Source organism: Dipteris shenzhenensis, chromosome 12, assembly GCF_047967505.1.
Source record: "Dipteris shenzhenensis isolate YYH24624 ecotype China chromosome 12, Dip_SZ_1.0, whole genome shotgun sequence".
Lineage (NCBI taxonomy): Eukaryota > Viridiplantae > Streptophyta > Polypodiopsida > Gleicheniales > Dipteridaceae > Dipteris > Dipteris shenzhenensis.
Window position 1 is genome coordinate 54285844 of NC_141607.1, and position 19021 is coordinate 54304864.

The following is a 19021-nucleotide window of genomic DNA, read 5'->3' on the forward strand; positions in this document are numbered from 1 at the left end:
CAGATGGTTTGAGAGCCTTGAACTTCATATAGACAAATCGTCCCCTTTTTCCGTATGGTGGCCTTGAGGCCCCCTTTGTTTCACCCACTTACACGAGGCTAACCAGGTTATCCGAGAGAATCTCATATAGCTATACACATTCAGGATTGGGTTAGCCTATGGCCAGCTTCTTACGAAGCTCAACTTCTACAAAGATCACTGCTTACAGATATCAAAGGAGGGCTTAGTCGACCAACAAGGCTACACACAGATCCACCTCCCCCACTCTTTGAGGATTTCGATTGACCTGCTTAGAGTTTCCTCACATTAACTACACCTTGAGACTGGAAGGGCTAAGGGCATACTAGAGTGGGGATCCATTTGCACTCTTTGTGATCTACAAGAGATTGAGTCAAAGGAGCACTTTGCTTTCAAATGCCCTGTGTACTAAGCATAGTTGCCAGAAACGACCGTTTCTTGGTAAGAAACGAAAATGGCATTTCTTGAAGAAATGTCGTTTCTTAAAACCTGCTTTTGGCCTAGACCCCCAAAATCGCGATTTCGCCGCCTCCCATCCATTGCACTTCTTTTGTCCATCCTTGCTGCTCTCTCCACCTTCTCTAAGCTCTCTCCATCCCTCCATCCTTCGCTCTCGGACTCCCATCCCGATTTCCTCGAACCTCCATCCTTCTCTCTCCATCCTCTTCATCCTTCTCTCCATCTTCTCCATCCTGCAAGCTACAGCTTCAAGCTGCAGCTGTCACAATCTGTGACGTATTCCTTTCTCTATTTCAAGACTTATGGATGGTTTGATGAATGGACACTTGTGGAAGGGTATGCCCTTTCGACGGGACACTTCCTATGAGGCACAACCCTTCATAAGAGACATTCTATTAAAGAGACATTCCTATTGTGATGTACCCTCTCATCAAGGGTCACACCCTTCACAAGGGGTACACACCTCTTCATGCACATACACTTTGGAGTACACACCTTTTCATGTGTGACTCTTCACTCTCTATATAAGAGAGGCCCAATTGTATGCATGACACAACAGATACATTACAGACACTCAAGCAATACAATTATTCCTTGTTCTCTGCTATTTCAGTCTCCTTTCTGTTCCTTAGCACATTTCTAAATATAGTAAATCTAGGATTTCTTACAGTGGTATCAGAGCAAAATTCGCTCCTACCTGTAGGAAATGCCCCCCACCTTCTAGCGCCGATCTAATACATCTTTTCCGCTAGAAGGATATCCGTGCACATTGTGCATGGAAGAGATGGAGAGGATGAGCGTAAAAATTTTTCGCGCCAACCCTGCCTAAAGTCATCGATGGCCTCTCCATCTCCCACACATCACGAGTTGATGTGAATGGACACGACAAAAATCGTGTCTTTTCAGGTGCTTGGGCTGTCCCAAAACCAAGGGACGCACCTTTTCCACCATCGGACACACCTTTTGATGAAGAGTCTCGACTCCTCACCCAAGGGACACCCCATCCTGGACAAAACGACACACCTATTCATGTAGGGACACCCCTTTTAAAAACAGGGACACACCCCTTCATGAAAAGGTGCACCTATTCCAAGGGTCACACCCCTTCAAATAGGCACACCTTTTAGGCACCAAGCACTTATAAAAAGGGTACCTAGAGGGGTTAAAATGGAAAAACCCAGCCCCAAACCTTAGGTTTACCCTAGCTACCCAAGGGTTAAATAAACCCACCCTTTAATTTTTGGGCAACCACCCAATGTAGGCAGCCCAAACGAAAAAAACAAAAGGGACGTACCTTTTCAACGCCCTACAGATTTTTCGTCAAATAAGGTTGGTTTCGCTGCCAGCCCCTGCTTGCGCCATCTCGCTGCCAGCCCCTGCTCGCTGCCAGCCCTGCTTGTACCATTTCGCTGCCACCCTGCTTGCGCCATTTCGCTGCCAGCCCCTGCTTGCGCCATCACGCTGCCAGCCCCTGCTTGTGCCATCTCGCTGCCAGCCCCTGCTTTCGCTATTTCGCTGCCAGCCCCTGCCTCGCCATTTCGCTGCCAGCCCCCTCGCCATCTGCAGCCCCTAGTCTCGCTAGTATACGGCCCTGTTTCCTGCCAGCCTGCAGCGTGAGCACAGCGCCAGCCAGGCATTCTGCCGCAAATCAGCCTGCAACCAGATTTTCGCCATTGACAGCCTGCATCCCCCTTTCTGTTTCGCCAGTCTTCCATGACATCAGCAGCCTGGTGCGCCAGCCCCTATTGCGATCCAGAATTGGGTACCTGCAGCCTGTTGCGCCATTGATACAGACTTGAATACTGCCTTCTATCTGAGTATTTGCAGGGGCTCTTGCTTGGCTTAAGACTGCTATGGACAAACTGGAGGCTAGCAGTAGCTCATAATCACATTAATAGTAACTTCAAACTGGACAAGGTGATAGGTCATGTTTCTCAATTCTTAAAGAAACCTTGCCTGAGTGGGCAGAGAAGAAGCTGTTTAGTATGCCAGCGAGAGGCTACATCACCTTGCTGCCAAAGCTTACTTGTGCAGCTCATGAAGTGGCTGTTTTGTGTGAGCAGAAGTAACTAGTAGTGGGGGAGAGCATTTGCATAAGATTAAGGTGAGCAAGCTGTTTAGTCTGCCAGCCAGAGGCTACATCAGCTTGCTGCCTAACAAAGCGTGCTTGCACAGCTCATGAACTGGCTGTTTTGGGTGAGCAGAAGTAACTAGTAGAACATTCAAGGTCAGACGTTGCACTGCTCCCAATTTCATTCATGACCAACAAACAAATTCTGTCTCACACCAGAGCATCCTTAACAACACTTTCACCCTCCAAAGGAGAGCACGTTGGACCCATAACTGGAAACACCAAGTCCCTTTCTCCACTTTCAGAATTTGAAATATCCACCATGCTTCTCAGAGGTGAAGATACCCAAAATTATTTAATGGGTCATCATGTAGTAAATGCTTACTCCTTTATTCCTGCACAGCTCATGAACTGGCTGTTTTGGGTGAGCAGAAGTGACTAGTAGAAGTGGAGAGCATTGCATAAAATTGAGGCGCGAGCGAGCTGAGGTATTGAGCCTATGAGTCTTATGGACTTGCAAACTGCATAGAGGAAGCTTCCAGCCAAGGCAAAGAAACTATAGATAATCAATTTACAGAGAGGGAGCAAGGCCGAGGCAGAAGCAATTGGCCGATATGTGATGAGCAACACCTTAACCTCAGATGTGAAAAGTTTAAGAGTGGGAGAGACAACCCGCCATTACAGCATGTGAGGAACAAGGCCAATTTACAACGAAATGTGAAAAAACTTCTAAAACCCAGAATGGCAGCTTTGACGCTCATTTAAACGACTACTTATTAACCAACAGGGGTGACTAACAGGTTGTCAAATTCGTTAAATCCACATAATCTCATGATTAATGGTCGCTTCCTTATCCAGCCGAAAATTAAGAAACAGGATTTTACAATAAGGGAGAGAACTGCAAATCTGTTAGGTTAGAAGAGTAGTCCAAGTTTGGGATGTATCACCTCCAAGTATAAAAGTGGAAAAGCTCAATTATTCACTTAACCTTGCTATTTCGAGAAATGGCATGGTATACCTGGAGTTTTCAAGTCTTGGTGCTAACACGTCTCCAATTATAAATAAATAAATAAATAACAAATCATATTACTCTACAAACAAATCAATTATAAATAAATAAATAACAAATCATATTACTCTACAATTCAGTTCAAGGTATACAGAAAATGTGATTACATGTTTTGTTTTAATGGATGGTAATTATCCTAGGCAAAAACGCTCTTCTTATTAAAAATGAATCACACAGCTTTGAACTGACTACCCAAAAGCTCATAAATATTTGCATCAGAAAATCTCATCTTAAAATTAATATATTATTAGAAAAACCTTACCCCCACCGTCACGGAAGACTTGAGCAAAACAAACATCACCGGCACGACGCATATGATCCTACCCAAAGATAAAGAAGCAGTTCTTTCAAAGCTCCTAGAAACAACTTCATATCATATTAAGTTGAAGTGAAACGATGGGCAGTAAAATATTGCTATAAACTTTTCTAGAAGTGCACCTTCAAATCTTGCCAAGATGCTGATGATGGCAACCCAATCACAATCACTGAAATATACAGCACAAAAGACAATTCAACATTTAAAAGGACCGGACTGTTAGAATTTTAGGCCATAACATAAGAGCAAATATCCTCCACACAGCAAAGACAACTCAGTAAGGAAAATGAAGCAGTCATGTACCCCTGTATTCTGAGCGCCTTGAAACACCGCCAACTCGTCCACCACCACCACCACTCCCGGCACTACTACCATTGTAGCTACTATATCGATCAGTAGAAGAAGGTGGGCCCCTACCACCATGGGCAAGTTCAACCTAAAAAAAGCAACACGACAGTATATAAAGCGAAAGTCCACAATGGAAATGGGATCTATTCACCTGTAGTAGAGAGGAATATGTAACCCAATTCCCAAGCTTTTAAAAATCAGAATGCAACAAAATCTTTGCCTATGTCATAAATAATGATATAAAGAAAGCTCATCTATACAGAATTGCATCCAATTAGCCTCAAAATAATTTCCATATTTGTGCAAGTAAATACCTCAGAAATGTATTATTAAAGATAAAGACCATTGGCATGTTCCTCTTCATGCGAAGTGGAAGGATGGATCCCTGGTGCTTTCCCTCATCCCAATGGCATGGCTGCGGCATACTACAAAGTTGTTGTTTGGGATGCCCCAGCCAATATCAAGGGTAATTTTGAGGAGGTGCACAGGTTGAATCTGATGAAGGTTTATCATAATCTGGGCTAGAATCTTCCTACTAAGGTAAATGCTATAGCAGGTTGGCATGGTGCAGGTGTTAAAGGACTTTCCTTTTTGTAGTTAGATCACTTTTCTTTTCGTGGACTAATATAATCGTGGGGAGAGACTGTTGGAGAAGTCACCTCCCCATCTGTAAGCCCCAATACGAGGAGAGCGTGGGGGAGGGAGACCTAGGGCAGGACATGCCCAAAGGAAAGAACACAGAGAGGGGGCTGCCACATGGGCAGCAAACAGGCTGCCATGTGGGCAGCACACAGCAGGCTGACAGAGGAGCATCATGGCAGGCCAAAATGCCCCGGCAAAGGGCAGGTCATGGGCCTGCAAAAGAGGCGTACACGTGGCGGAAAGGCAGACTGGAGGCGCCTGCATGGCGGGCTGTCTGGCAGGACAGATGACGCAGAAGGGCGAGGCAGACCAGCATACCAGGTCGGCCTCATGGAGGCATGGTGGAGCAGCAAAGGAGGCAGATAGTAGGCAGGGACCTACCTTTATATAGGGCTGGGCCCTTGCCTTGAAAGGAGGGCCAAAGCCCCAGTGTTGTATGTCAAGGGCCCTTGTAATGAAAGCCCTTTAAGGGCAGTTTTCCAGCAGACTGGTCAGCCTGTTTGGTTCTGCCAGAATAATGCTGCTGGTCGGTTTTTCGGGCAGGCCCTTGGCCTATAAAAGGCAGGCCTTGTGGCCTCATTTCACATTCTCTGGAGCAGCCTTCACACAAGCAGCAGGAGCAGTCTTCTACCCATCTTGGAGCCTATACTTTGGAGGACCAAGAGACCTAGAGAAGCTGCAGACGGAGCTTGAAGGGTTGCCCACCTAGGCTGATCTATAGGCAGCAAGGTGGAGAGGATCATTCTAGACAGAAAGTCTGCAGACACTCAAGGTGGAGCACGCGGGCTGAAGTCTAGAGATAACCGCCAAATAGGAGAAGTACCTTGTGGTAAGATCAGAGGACCACACCATTAGTGGGACTCTGGATCTATCTCTTTTGTATTGTGTCCATAGCTTTGGACGGAAATATATTATTTTGGTGTCTTCTATATCTGGCTGGTTCATTGTCTATTGATGAGTCTGCACATCTATGCTATGCACATAAGTTTAAGAAGTTTGTGATTCCACACCCCACACCACATTGTGTGAGCTCCTAATGTGTGTACCCTCTGTTGGGTCATTTCTAACATAGTATGAGAGCCCAAGTAGGAGGCTCACAGGTGTGGGATCCTGAAGGCGGGGACCTTGCTGAAGGACGACCCTGATTCAAAACCTCTTGGGAATCGACTTCCACGACTAGAGGATTGTGCCCTCAGATTTCTTTCTCTCACTAACTTTGGAGAGTCTGGGAAACTAGATGGGTCAAATTACCCGATCTAGAAGGTGAAGATCCGGAGTCATTTGGTGGCTCGGAGGCTGTGGAAATTGATAGCCGGAGTGGAGGCGAAACCAAAGGACATGGTGGACAGACAGGGGAATATACTCATGGCAGTAGACGGAGAGGAGCTCAAAGCTTGGGAAGACAGAGATGCCCATGCCCTGGCATTAATCATAGGGACTACAATGGACTCTGTGCTTCCTCACATCAAGATGGCCGAGACGTCAATAGAGACATGGGTCAATCTGAAGGATCTGTACAAGACAAACAACACATCTCGAATCTTGCTTCTTCAGTATCAACTCTACAATCTTGATATGGATGAGGGAGATTCGGTACATAACCACTTGACGAAGGTTAAGGTGGTGAGGGATCAACTAGCATCAATTGGTTTGGCCTTAATGGTACTAAGGAGGCTACCTCCGAGTTTCAAAAGCTTTGTTATGACCGTGACAGCAGGATAGAGGACCAAACCTCTAACTTTTGAGGAGTTGGGTCCATTACTGCTACAGGAAGAAGCTAGGGAGAAGCTCTACAACAACGACAAAGACGACAAAGCATTGCTCGCGAAGGATTACACTAGCAAAGTAAAGGGCAAGCCTAACGTTGGCGAGTCCAAGAAAGACGACTCTGATGACGAGGATACTTCCAAGAGGAAGCAGAAGAAGCAGTGCTTCTACTGTGACACGCCAGGTCATTTTGCGATGAACTACAAAAAGAAGAAGGCAGATCAGAAAACAAAAGAAAGGAGTCCGACACAAATTCAGAGGGTGATACAAAGGCCAAAGCAAATGTGATACAAATTCTCTGGAGCAGCCTTCACACAAGCAGCAAGAGCAGTCTTCTCCCATCTTGGAGCCTATACTTTGGAGGACCAAGAGACCTAGAGAAGCTGCAGACTGAGCTTGAAGGGTTGCCCAGCTAGGCTGATCTATAGGCAGCAAGGTGGAGAGGATCATTATGGATAGAAAGTCTACAGACGCTCGAGATGGAGCACGCGGGCTCGAGTCTAGAGATAATCGCCACATAGGAGAAGGACCTTGTGGTAAGATCAGAGGACCACACCATTAGTGGGACTCTGGATCTATCTCTTTTGTATTGTGTCCATAGCTTTGGACAGAAATATATTATTTTGGTGTCTTCTATATCTGGCTAGTTCATTGTCTATTGACGAGTCTGCACATGTATGCTATGCACATAAGTTTAAGAAGTTTGTGATTCCACACCCCATACCACACTGTTTGAGCTCCTAGGCTATTCTATCAGTCTTTCGCTGTGTGTAACCTCTGTTGGGTCATTTCTAACAAAGACTATATATACCTAGATGAATCCAAGAACATTCCCAAACTCATCCTCTAAAAACACAACACAGTGCAATTTCAATCTCATGATAGTCACTCATAAGATTGAAAACCATAAACTCCATCACGCATAGCACGGACTAGCTACTATGACATCCCCACTGACGTCATCAGCGCCCAACAGTGGGTGTAGACCATAGTATAAAAGTATGCTCTCACACATACAAATCCACACACCCACACATACTTGAGCATCCATTTATAGAAAGTCTTCGTACTGAGTTTCTATCGGCACTCCGGAGGTGAAGGGCAAACTCAGCCATGACGAAGGCTAGCCACTAAAGGAGAAGGCTAATCAAAAAGTAGTCCAAATCTCTTCATTCAAGCTACAACTGCTTGTGAAGTCTAAACGATTTCATTTTAGTCTCTCCCAAACGAGCATCTAAATCTAAATCTAGCTAATAGGGCAACGCACCATTTAAGACAGAAAGAATTACCGCAACACCAGCAAGCCGCAACTTGGATGAAAACTTCACAAGGTGAAATTTGCATGTCTGCTAATACGACAGAAGCATATACCTAGATGAATCCAGGAACATTCCCAAACTCATCCTCTAAAAACACAACATGGTGCAGTTTCAATCTCACGATAGTCACTCATAAGATTGAAAACCATAAACTCCATCACGCATAGCAGCGACTAGCTACTATGACATCCCCACTGATGTCATCAGCGCCCAACAGTGGGTGTAGACCATAGTATAAAAGTATGCTATCACACATACAAATCCACACACCCACACATACTTGAGCATCCATTTATACAAAGTCTTCGTACTGAGTTTCTGCCGGCACTCCGGAGGCGAAGGGTAAACTCAGCCATGACGAAGGCTAGCCACTAAAGGAGAAGGCTAATCAAAAAGTAGTCCAAATATCTTCATTCCAGCTACAACTGCTTGTTAAGTCTAAACGATTTCATTCTAGTCTCTCCCAAATGAGCATCTAAATCTAAATCTAGCTGATAGGGCAACGCACCATTTAAGATAGAAGAATTATCGCAATACCAGCAGGCCGCAACTTGGACGAAAACTTCCCAAGGTGAAATTTGCGTGTCCGCTAATACGGCAGAAGCATATACCTAGATGAATCCAAGAACATTCCCAAACTCATCCTCTAAAAACACAACATAGTGCAGTTTCAATCTCACGATAGTCACTCATAAGATTGAAAACCTTAAACTCCATCACGCATAGCACGGACTAGCTTCTATGACATCCCCACTGACATCATCAACGCCGAACAGTGGGTGTAGACCGTAGTATAAAAGTATGCTCTCACACATACAAATCCACACACCCACACATACTTGAGCATCCATTTATACAAAGTCTTCGTACTGAGTTTCTGTCGGTGATAGAGTGTGAGGGAGATAGAGTAGGGAGTAGAGAGACTCACTACACACACACAATAGTGGGGATAATCACAATGAGTGAGTGGTACCTCCCCAAGTACACACATATATATATTATGGATAAGGTAGTAACCCTTAAGTACATCTAAGTACAAATGTGTACTTAGTGTACTTAAGTGTCCTACACTAAAGTACAACATAAAGTACTATTTACATAGGGTGGCCAGTGCCTTTACCCCAACAACCTCCCACTTAAAGGCAGTGTGCCCTCAAGGAGAGAAAGAATATTGGCCTCAACCAATACCCATAAGAGATCTGCAGTGTGCAAACCTCTCTGCAGCTAACCCTTTGGTTAACAGATCTGCCGGATTGTCATCTGTATGCACCTTAACAAGCTTAATTTGCTTGTTTTCAAGCACCTCCCTGATGAAGTGATATTTCACATCTATGTGCTTCGTCTTTGCATGAAAGACAGGATTACGTGCCAACTGTATGGCACTCTGACTGTCACAATGCAACAATGGAATCTCCAATGGATAACCCAAATCTGCCACTAACCGAGATAGCCATATAGCCTCCTTGCATGCCTCAGTGGCTGCAATATATTCTGCTTCTGTGGTAGACAATGCAACGCATTGCTGCATTCTAGATACCCACGACACTGCACCTCCAGTGAAAGTGAAAACGTATCCGGTAGTAGACTTCCGGGTATCAGGGTGACCGGCATAATCAGAGTCTGTATAACCTTGCACTTTTGCATCTTGACTGCCGAAACATATACACAAGTCCTGTGTACCCTTCAGGTATCTCATGACACCTTTTACTGCATTCCAATGCTTTTTGCCAGGTTTAGCCATGTATCTGCTAACCACTCCCACTGCAAACGCAATATCGGGCCTGGTTGCAACCATAGCATACATGAGACTGCCACATGCTGATGCATACGGAATCTTTGACATCTCAGCTTTTTCAGCATCTGTCTGAGGGCTGTCCAAAGCACTGATTTTCACATAAGGAGGCAATGGAGTACCAATACTCTTCCCCCCCTCCATGTGAAATCTCTGCAAGACCTTGCCAATATATTCCTTCTGAGACAAGTATAGCAACCGCTTTTCCCTATCCCGAAGTATCCGCATACCCAATATGTGGTTGGCATCACCAAGATCTTTCATATCAAAGGTCTGGTGCAATCTCTTTTTCAAGGCATTCATCTCATTATGAGATTTTCCAGCAATTAACATGTCATCCACATACAAAATGAGGATAAGTAAACTGCCATCTGAAGCTTTCTTGGTATACAAGCAGTGATCAATGTCACTTCTCCTGTAACCCTGGGTTCGCATGAATGTATCAAACTTATGATACCATTCCCTGGGTGCCTGCTTTAGACCATAAAGACTTTTCTTTAGTTTGCATACAAGCTTCTCTTTGCCCTTCACTGTAAAACCCTCTGGCTGCTGCATAAAAATTTCCTCATGTAAATCACCATGAAGAAATGCTGTCTTGACATCCATTTGGACCAAGTCCATATCTGCATGTGCAACCAATGCTAATACAGTTCTGAGTGTTGTCATCTTAACAACAGGAGAGAATATCTCGTCAAAGTCAACACCATATTCCTGCTTGAACCCCTTGGCAACTAGTCTGGCTTTATGCCTTGGCTTTTCACCAGGTGTGACCTTAAGTCGATAAACCCATTTGCATGGCAGTACCTTCTTACCAGTAGGCAAGGATACCAATTCCCAAGTGCCATTCTTGTGAAGGCTGTCCATTTCAGCCTTCATAGCAAGATCCCATTGAACCTTGTCTGCCCTCTACCTAGCCTCTCTGTAGCATGAAGGCTCTCCACAATCAGTGAGCATCAAATAATCAATGCCTGGAACAAATCTTTCTGGCTGCCGCGTCGGTCTGGTTGACCTTCTAACCCAAAGACCACCGTCTTGAGCTGGCTGTCCAGCCTGTTCATCACCCAGATAAGGTGGCTGTTCCATGTCTCTTGGCTGCATTTGCATGTCAGGAAGATCACCTAACTGTGCTTCATCCATTGGAATGTCTTCTGCCATACCTGGCTGTCCATTAGGACCTGCTGCAGCATCATTTAATGGCTGGTTATGCTGCTGTTGTGGCTGATTTACAGCCTGTTCGTGTTGCCCATGATGCCTGTCATCATCAATAGTTACTTTTAAAGGTCCCTGCTGTACAACAGGTTCCTTGAACATGATGGTTTCATCAAACACGACATCATTGCTGCGTATAAGTTTTCTATTCTTGGGATCCCAAATCCTGTAGCCCATCTCACCTTTGTCACCGTAACCTAGGAATATGCATTTAAGAGACTTTGGATCCAGTTTAGTTCTGTCCTCCCTGCGTACATGCACATACGCGACACAACCAAAGACCCGTAGGTGTTTGTAAGACGGAGGCTTGCCCGTCCATGCCTGTTCAGGCACACCACCACATAGTCTCTTGTTTGGTGACCTGTTAATAAGGTGCACAGCTGTCTTTACAGCTTCAGCCCAAAATGTGTGGGGCAATGCAGCATGTGACAACATGGATCTGACTTTCTCTTGAATGGTCCTGAACATTTTTTCAGCTGTACCATTCTGTGGAGGATCATATGGTGCAGACAACACCCTTTGAATACCCTTTGCCTCACAGAATTCTTGAAATTCTTTGGACAAATACTCTCCACCATTGTCAGATCGTAAGGCTTTCAGTTTTTTGCCTGTCTCATTTTCGACCAGTGCAACAAACTTAGTGAAAGCCTTGAACGTATCACTCTTCTTTCTGAGAGTGTAAACCCACACTTTGCGGGTGGCGTCATCTATGAATGACAGTATGTACTTTGAACCTCCTAAAGAGAGTGTAGGCATCTCACACACATCTGTATGTACTAGCTCCAAGAGCTGTAATTTCTGATCTGACCTTCTCTTATGAGGTATTTGTACTTGACGACCGTAGAGACAAAATTCACATTTCTGTGAATCTGAATATTTTAGACTCGGCAAGTAACCAAAATGAGCCAATTGCTCCATTCCCTTAATACTCATATGGCCAAGCCGGCTATGCCACAATGAAATCTTTGGCAGCTCGGTGGCATTTACATCAGAATGCGGACAATGTCCAGCATGAAGTGAGTACAAAGTATCAACCTTAGGACCCCTGGCAATAGCCATTGCCCCTTTGCTGATTTTCCATTTCTGACTGCCAAAGGTGGTATGATAACCATCGTCATCCAACAACCCTGTGGAAATCAAGTTTTTCTTCACCTCAGGAACATGCCTGACCACTTTGAGCATTAAGTGCTGGCCATTTTCAAGCACAAGCCTGACATCACCTATGCCAATGATAGAACATGCATGGTTATCACCAAGAAAGACCACTCCCTTTTGCCCTCCTGCATATCTGACAAACAGATTTCTGTAGGATGTCACATGAAAGGAAGCACCTGAATCTATAATCCAGGAAAACATATCTGATCCATCACCAGCATGAAGTGTATGAGCCTCCAGTGAAGAGGTGAAACATATCTCATGTCCACTGTCACTGTCACTAACATAAGTAACATTCAGCTCCTCTTTTTCTTTACCCTTAGACTTGCCTTGAGCCTTGCCTTCTTTGGCTCTCTGGTCATTTTTCTTTTGAAAACACTTTTTCTCAATATGTCCCTTCTTGCCACAATAGTTGCATACAAGATCACTCTTAGAGCGGGACTTGCTCCTGTCTCTTTCTTTGTCTTTTCCACGTGTTTTGGACCTGCTGCGTGCATTCAAAGCATTTGACTTCCCAATAGCATTGTTCTTTCTGTTCATCTCTTCCTGTAGAAGAGCACTCTCCACATCTGCAAATAACAGAATGGCTTTTGAGTTGCTGGTAGAAGTCCTGAATGTGTCCCATGACTCAGGTAGAGAACATAGGATGAGTGTAGCTTTCAGCTCATCATCGAGCTTCAACCCCTGGTTGATCACCTGGCTGAATATGCTGTTAAACTCAATAATATGAGTGGACATAGCTGTCCCCTCCTTCATTTGAAGACCAACAAGCTTTTTTAGCCAGTAAGCTTTTCCCGTGGCACTTTTCTTGGCATAAGTATCCTCAAGACGTTGCCACATCTCCCACGCAGTAGGTTCATCCCTGATGCCTACAACCAGTGAATCAACAACTGTAAGCATAATGGTCGACCTGGCCAAGCCGTCCATCTTCTCCCACTGCTCATCAGTAACGTTGGAGGGCTTAACACCCTTCTCCTTTATAGGCTTGTACTGGTCCTTCTGCATCAGCACATTGTAGCATTGTGTCCTCCATATGTCGTAATTTTTAGCTCCTTCGAGCTTCTTTATCTGAAACAAGGACGACACGTCGCTGCCGGAACTCATGGTAAAGAAAGTAGAGTTTGACTCCCTGTAGTCGTGCAATTAAGCACTAGTCACTCCAAGAAAATTCCCCCGCAGCGGAAGTACGATCAAAAGTGAACTTGGTACTGTTTCAATGGCACAAAACCAACTGAATATTTTTCTCCCACTTGCTGCAGAAACAGTACAGCAAGCTGTTCCTGTCTTTTTTCGCTGGCAAAAGTGCGGTACAGCTGCGTCAAATCGCTCCAGAAAAATCCAGAACTGATATAAAAAAAAAGCAGTACTTTTTGACTTTTCTGATAGTCAAATATGGTCAAACCTGCTGTTTGACAGTCCCGGACTGTCAAAAAACAGTAACTGTAAATCTCTGATTTTTTATGAAAATCCCTGATTTTAGACCTCCATAAGCTTCATAAACTTCCCCCCCAACTGAATTTGCAGTTTGGAAGTAAGGTGGCTCAAAAGCCCTTTGAATGCATGAAGAAAATCAGGGATGTGACCTCCAATTTGAGAGATTGTCCTTTGACCAAACCACACTGTAAGTCAAATTGGCACTTTCAAAGCATAATAGTGCTCCACAAGATAGCCTGATGCATGTAGAGTGCTCCCACTTGACAAATTGCCGGTCAGGCTACAAAAAGCCCCAAATTTGAGTAAAGTCAAACTTGGTCAAAATCGACCAAATCTGTACCAAATGTGATTGTACTTGCAGCAACAAGTTAAAGCATTTGTCACAAGCATAATAGCATCAAAAGCCCCTTGAATTGGCAGCACATTCCGTGCATTGACACAGTAAATGGCATCAACTGCATGTGTGGGTCACATTCCTGACAAAAGCATGTGTTTCTGTCCAAGTATCAAGCATACACATTGCAAGTGACAATGCATACACAGTGTCACCCTTCACTGGCCAAATGTTGGAATACACAAAACAAGGACGAGAGAAGGTGGAAGGCGTATGGCTGAAGGAGGCGACGGCCTGGCCGACGACTATCGTCCTTGCAGCCCGCTGACCCGCTCTCGATTCGCGTAGCTACGCGTATGCCGCCTGCGACCTTTCAGCCCTGGTCTGCGCCTTGCAGCCTTTGCCTCGTGCCCTTCAGCCCTTGCCCTGCGCTCACAGCCCTGGCCACGCCGATGCAGCCGCGCCTTGCAGCCACGCCTTGCAGCCTTTGCCTGCGTTGTGCAGCCGCGCCCTGCGCCCTTGCAGCCGCCGTTGCAGCCGCGCCTTTGCGCGTTGCCTGCGCTCTTGCAGCCGCGCCCTGCGCACTTGCAGCCGCCGTTGCAGCCGCCGTTCGCGATCCGCCGCCGTTGCAGCCGTTGCAGCCGCCGTTCGCGATCCGTCCGTACGGTTGTACGGACGTCGTACGGCCGTACGGGTCGGTCCGTACGGAAGGGGGTAGGCTAGGTAGAGGAGGGAGTGGAAGAGAAGGGAGAGAGCCCGTTGGCTCTGATACCAGTTGATAGAGTGTGAGGGAGATAGAGTAGGGAGTAGAGAGACTCACTACACACACACAATAGTGGGGATAATCACAATGAGTGAGTGGTACCTCCCCAAGTACACACATATATATATTATGGATAAGGTTACTCACACATATATATATTATGGATAAGGTAGTAACCTTATCCATAATATATATATGTGTGTACTTGGGGAGGTACCACTCACTCATTGTGATTATCCCCACTATTGTGTGTGTGTAGTGAGTCTCTCTACTCCCTACTCTATCTCCCTCACACTCTATCAACTGGTATCAGAGCCAACGGGCTCTCTCCCTTCTCTTCCACTCCCTCCTCTACCTAGCCTACCCCCTTCCGTACGGACCGACCCGTACGGCCGTACGACGTCCGTACAACCGTACGGACGGATCGCGAACGGCGACTGCAACGGCGGCGGATCGCGAACGACGGCTGCAACGGCGGCTGCAAGTGCGCAGGGCGCGGCTGCAAGAGCGCAGGCAACGCGCAAAGGCGCGGCTGCAACGACGACTGCAAGGACGCAGGGCGCGGCTGCACAACGCAGGCAAAGGCTGCAAGGCGTGGCTGCAAGGCGCGGCTGCATCGGCGTGGCCAGGGCTGTGAGCGCAGGGCAAGGGCTGAAGGGCACGAGGCAAAGGCTGCAAGGCGCAGACCAGGGCTGAAAGGTCGCAGGCGGCATACGCGTAGCTACGCGAATCGAGAGCGGGTCAGCGAGCTGCAAGGACGATAGTCGTCGGCCAGGCCGTCGCCTCCTTCAACCATACGCCTTCCACCTTCTCTCGTCCTTGTTTTGTGTATTCCAACAGTCGGCACTCCGGAGGTGAAGGGCAAACTCAGCCATGACGAAGGCTAGCACTAAAGGAGAAGGCTAATCAAAAAGTAGTCCAAATCTCTTCATTCAAGCTACGACTGCTTGTGAAGTCTAAACGATTTCATTTTAGTTTCTCCCAAACGAGCATCTAAATCTAAATCTAGCTGATAGGGCAACGCACCATTTAAGATAGATAGAATTATCGCAATACCAACAAGCCGCAGCTTGGACGAAAACTTCACAAGGTGAAATTTGCATGTCCGCTAGTACGGCAGAAGCATATACCTAGATGAATCCAAGAACATTCCCAAACTCATCCTCTAAAAACACAACATAGTGCAGTTTCAATCTCACAATAGTCACTCATAAGATTGAAAACCATAAACTCCATCACGCATAGCAAGGACAAGCTACTATGACATCCCCACTAACGTCATCAGCTACACTGTTTTTTTAATGATAAAGACAATCAAAACAAAACCATTACCATTTGAAGCCAAGTGCGAGCACTAGATGAAAAAGGATTGGCAATAAAGCTAATCAAAAGGCCTTGTCTCCATCTGTGATGATTGTGAACAGATCAAGACTCGCCATCCCCACAAAGTTTTAAGAGCATTTACAATTGTAAAACTAGAGAAACAAGAAGGGCAAATTTCAAAGGGGCAATAGTAGTTGCAACAACCCACGCCAAACTGAAGGCTATCTCATGGGCTATCCATAAATGCCACTTATACCTTGGTATGAGCCTTGTAGGCCTAGTTATAGTCAGTTAGGACTATTGGTACAGTTAGTTTATGTACCATCTAGGTCAATTAGGACACTTAGTCCAGTTAGGGCAATTAGCCCTGGGGTTTTGTTATGTTGGCTCTCCCTTGAGCCTCCATACTTCAGTTTTGCAGCAATCTATTACAGCATCTCGTTTTCTCCATTGTGCTTCCATTGCTTCCAACACCCAACACAAACTACAATGATAGCAGACTACGCCACCAAGAACAATCAAGACTAGTAGTCCAAATAATAGTTTGGTGACATAATAGGTAGGCTGTTGAAATTGACAAAGAGGAGTTCTATTGTGTGAGGTGAAGGTTCTTGAAACACACAAATTTGTTGTGCATTTAACACTATGTTAAAATGACATACATGCGCGCTGTTAGAATTATTATTATATTCTAGGCAGTGGCCAATGTAATGTAATAAGTGAGTTAGGGGCACTTTTCCCTCTTAGAGGTTTTTCCCCCTAACCACGGTCTAATCTCTAACTACGGTTAGTGATTAGATAGGGTTTTGTCACTTAGACAAAACCCTCATCTCTTTCATTGTACTTCACTTCAGTTATTTCAATTCAATACACTTTGGGGAGTGAACTACGTTCAGCTCACTCTCTCTTTGCACAATCTTGTTCTTGCTTCCGTTTTCTCACATTTGGTATCAGAGCACTTCCTTCCCAGAGCTGCTCCTTGCTCTCTTCTTCCAACTCCCGCATTTCAGCTTCATCGCCACCTGCAGCCTCCATTCCGTACAATCCGTACGACTGTACAGATTCCATACCAACTGCCTGCTCCAGTCCGTACACCTGCGCAGGACTTCATTGCACAGGCTGTACTGACCATACAGTCTTGCATTTTGCCATACAGCTGTACACCTATGCCATCTGCACAGGCCGTATTGACTGTATTTCGTCCGTACACTGTACGGATTCCGTACTAGCACATTGTTGCAGGATGAAGGTGTCCGGTGTCTGTCATATTTTGCAGGGTTCATTTGCAGGTTCAGTTGTGCATTCAGCCATTGTTTGGCTTAGCTTTTGAGAGCACATTTGAAGCTTTAGCAAACATTGCAGTTGATCTGCAAGTTTTGGAGAATTTTGGGGCTTTTGCAATTACATTGCAATTTGGCAATGAAATTTGGGGCTTTTGCAAGCAGAATACAATTTATGCAACATTTGGGGCTTTTGTAGCATTTGCCCTCTTTTGTATGCAATTTCCCGCAAAAAATTGGGGCTTTTGCATTCCGGTTGCAATTTTGCAGGTAAAAGAGCATTTTGGAAGTTTGCAAGCAGTTCTGGACTCAGTACGAGTCAATTTGCAGACTTTTGCCATTTTTTTGCACATTTTTGGGCATTAAGCGGAGCATTTTGGTGCATTTTGAGCCTTTGATAGGCTGTGATAGTATTTGTCACTGTGGGCAGATTTTCTTTGCAGATTTTACTTGTGCATTTGACATCCCAGAAAGGGATTTTACTTGGTTAGTTTGCTGTGTTTTTTGAGTTTATCTTCCTTGTGGAGTTTCATGGTTCGCAATATCTTAATTGGTAGACATCTTTGGGATTATGTCAATGGAGATGAAGCAAGACCAGATATAGTGGCTACACCTGTCACTCCTACAGCTGGAGGCAGGGGTAGAGGTGCGAATGCAACACAAGTAGTTGGAGCAGCCACTCCAAGAGCTCCCACAGCAGAGCAGAAAAGATGGGACTCTAGAGATGCAGAAGCTCTTTCAGTAATTTCTCTCTGTCAAAAGGTTCAATATGCCTCACATTTGGTCATGCAAGACATCAATGGCAGCTTGGGAAATACTAGAGAGTATGTTTGCAGCAAGAAATGATGCCAGAGTTTCCTTTCTGAAGCAAGAGCTTTCCCATACACATCTGGATGAGGGAGATTTCCATGAATTCTCACCTCACAACACTTCAAGACTTGAGGGAACAATTGCTGAATATTGATGAAGTCATTCCGGATTCAGAGATGATTACCACCACTCTGAATTCTCTTCGTGAGTCCTATCTCGGATTTCACACCTCGTTGAATTTGTCATTGAGGGGGGGGGAGCAATCCTCTCTCCTTTCACGAGTTGGTAGGACTTCTGTTGCAAGAGGAGCAAACACGAAGAAATATGGCAACCCGGGCTGGCGAGCATGCCACGCTTTCCGAGTTCAAGCCCAAGGGTAAAGGGCAGCAAAAGCCACATGCCAAATTAGGCCGCACATCAACATAAAGCTGATTCAGGACAGCCCTCTTATAAGGCTAAGGGTGATGCAGATAAGCAAAAAAAGAAGGGTATTTGTCATTATTGCAAGAAGCCAGGTCATTATATTGGAGAATGCAAGAAGCGCATCGCTAAAGAGAAGAAAAGGGATTCGGGTATGGCTGTGTCAAATGCATCAGCTCCACATTCTCATGATGGGAGAGATGTTGCAGCCAACTTTGTGAAAGAGCACTATGCCTTTCTGTCTTGCACTTCAGGATTTTCAGTGGGTAGTTCAGATACTACAACCACTAATGATGATGACCCTTATGCTTTTTTGACTTGCAGCTACGATCCTTCAAAGGAGGAATGCTCTCTCAGTGTCAATGAGACACTGCATACTTGGTATTTTGACAGTGGTGCTTCAAAGCACATCACTTCCAAGAAGAGTCTTTTTGTATCTTTGCATCCACCACCTACCAAAACGAAGGTGACTTGTGAAAATAATTCTTCTTA

The 19021-nt window shown here is 45.4% G+C and overlaps 1 protein-coding gene across 4 annotated transcripts in view; it reads right to left on the bottom strand.

Annotated features, from left to right (window-relative positions):
• The window catches only part of LOC147896404 (serine/arginine-rich splicing factor SR34B-like), a 69441-nt gene that overhangs the window by 41305 nt on the left and 9115 nt on the right, over positions 1 to 19021 (bottom strand). For all 4 annotated transcript variants that reach the window (XM_087382483.1, XM_087382481.1, XM_087382480.1 and 1 more), the window contains 3 exons: positions 4237 to 4369; positions 4056 to 4102; positions 3880 to 3937 (listed from right to left, as the gene is read on the bottom strand). In XM_087382483.1, the coding sequence (XP_087238609.1) occupies positions 3880 to 3937; positions 4056 to 4102; positions 4237 to 4369 (238 nt within the window). The remainder of the gene's footprint in view (positions 1 to 3879; positions 3938 to 4055; positions 4103 to 4236; positions 4370 to 19021) is intronic.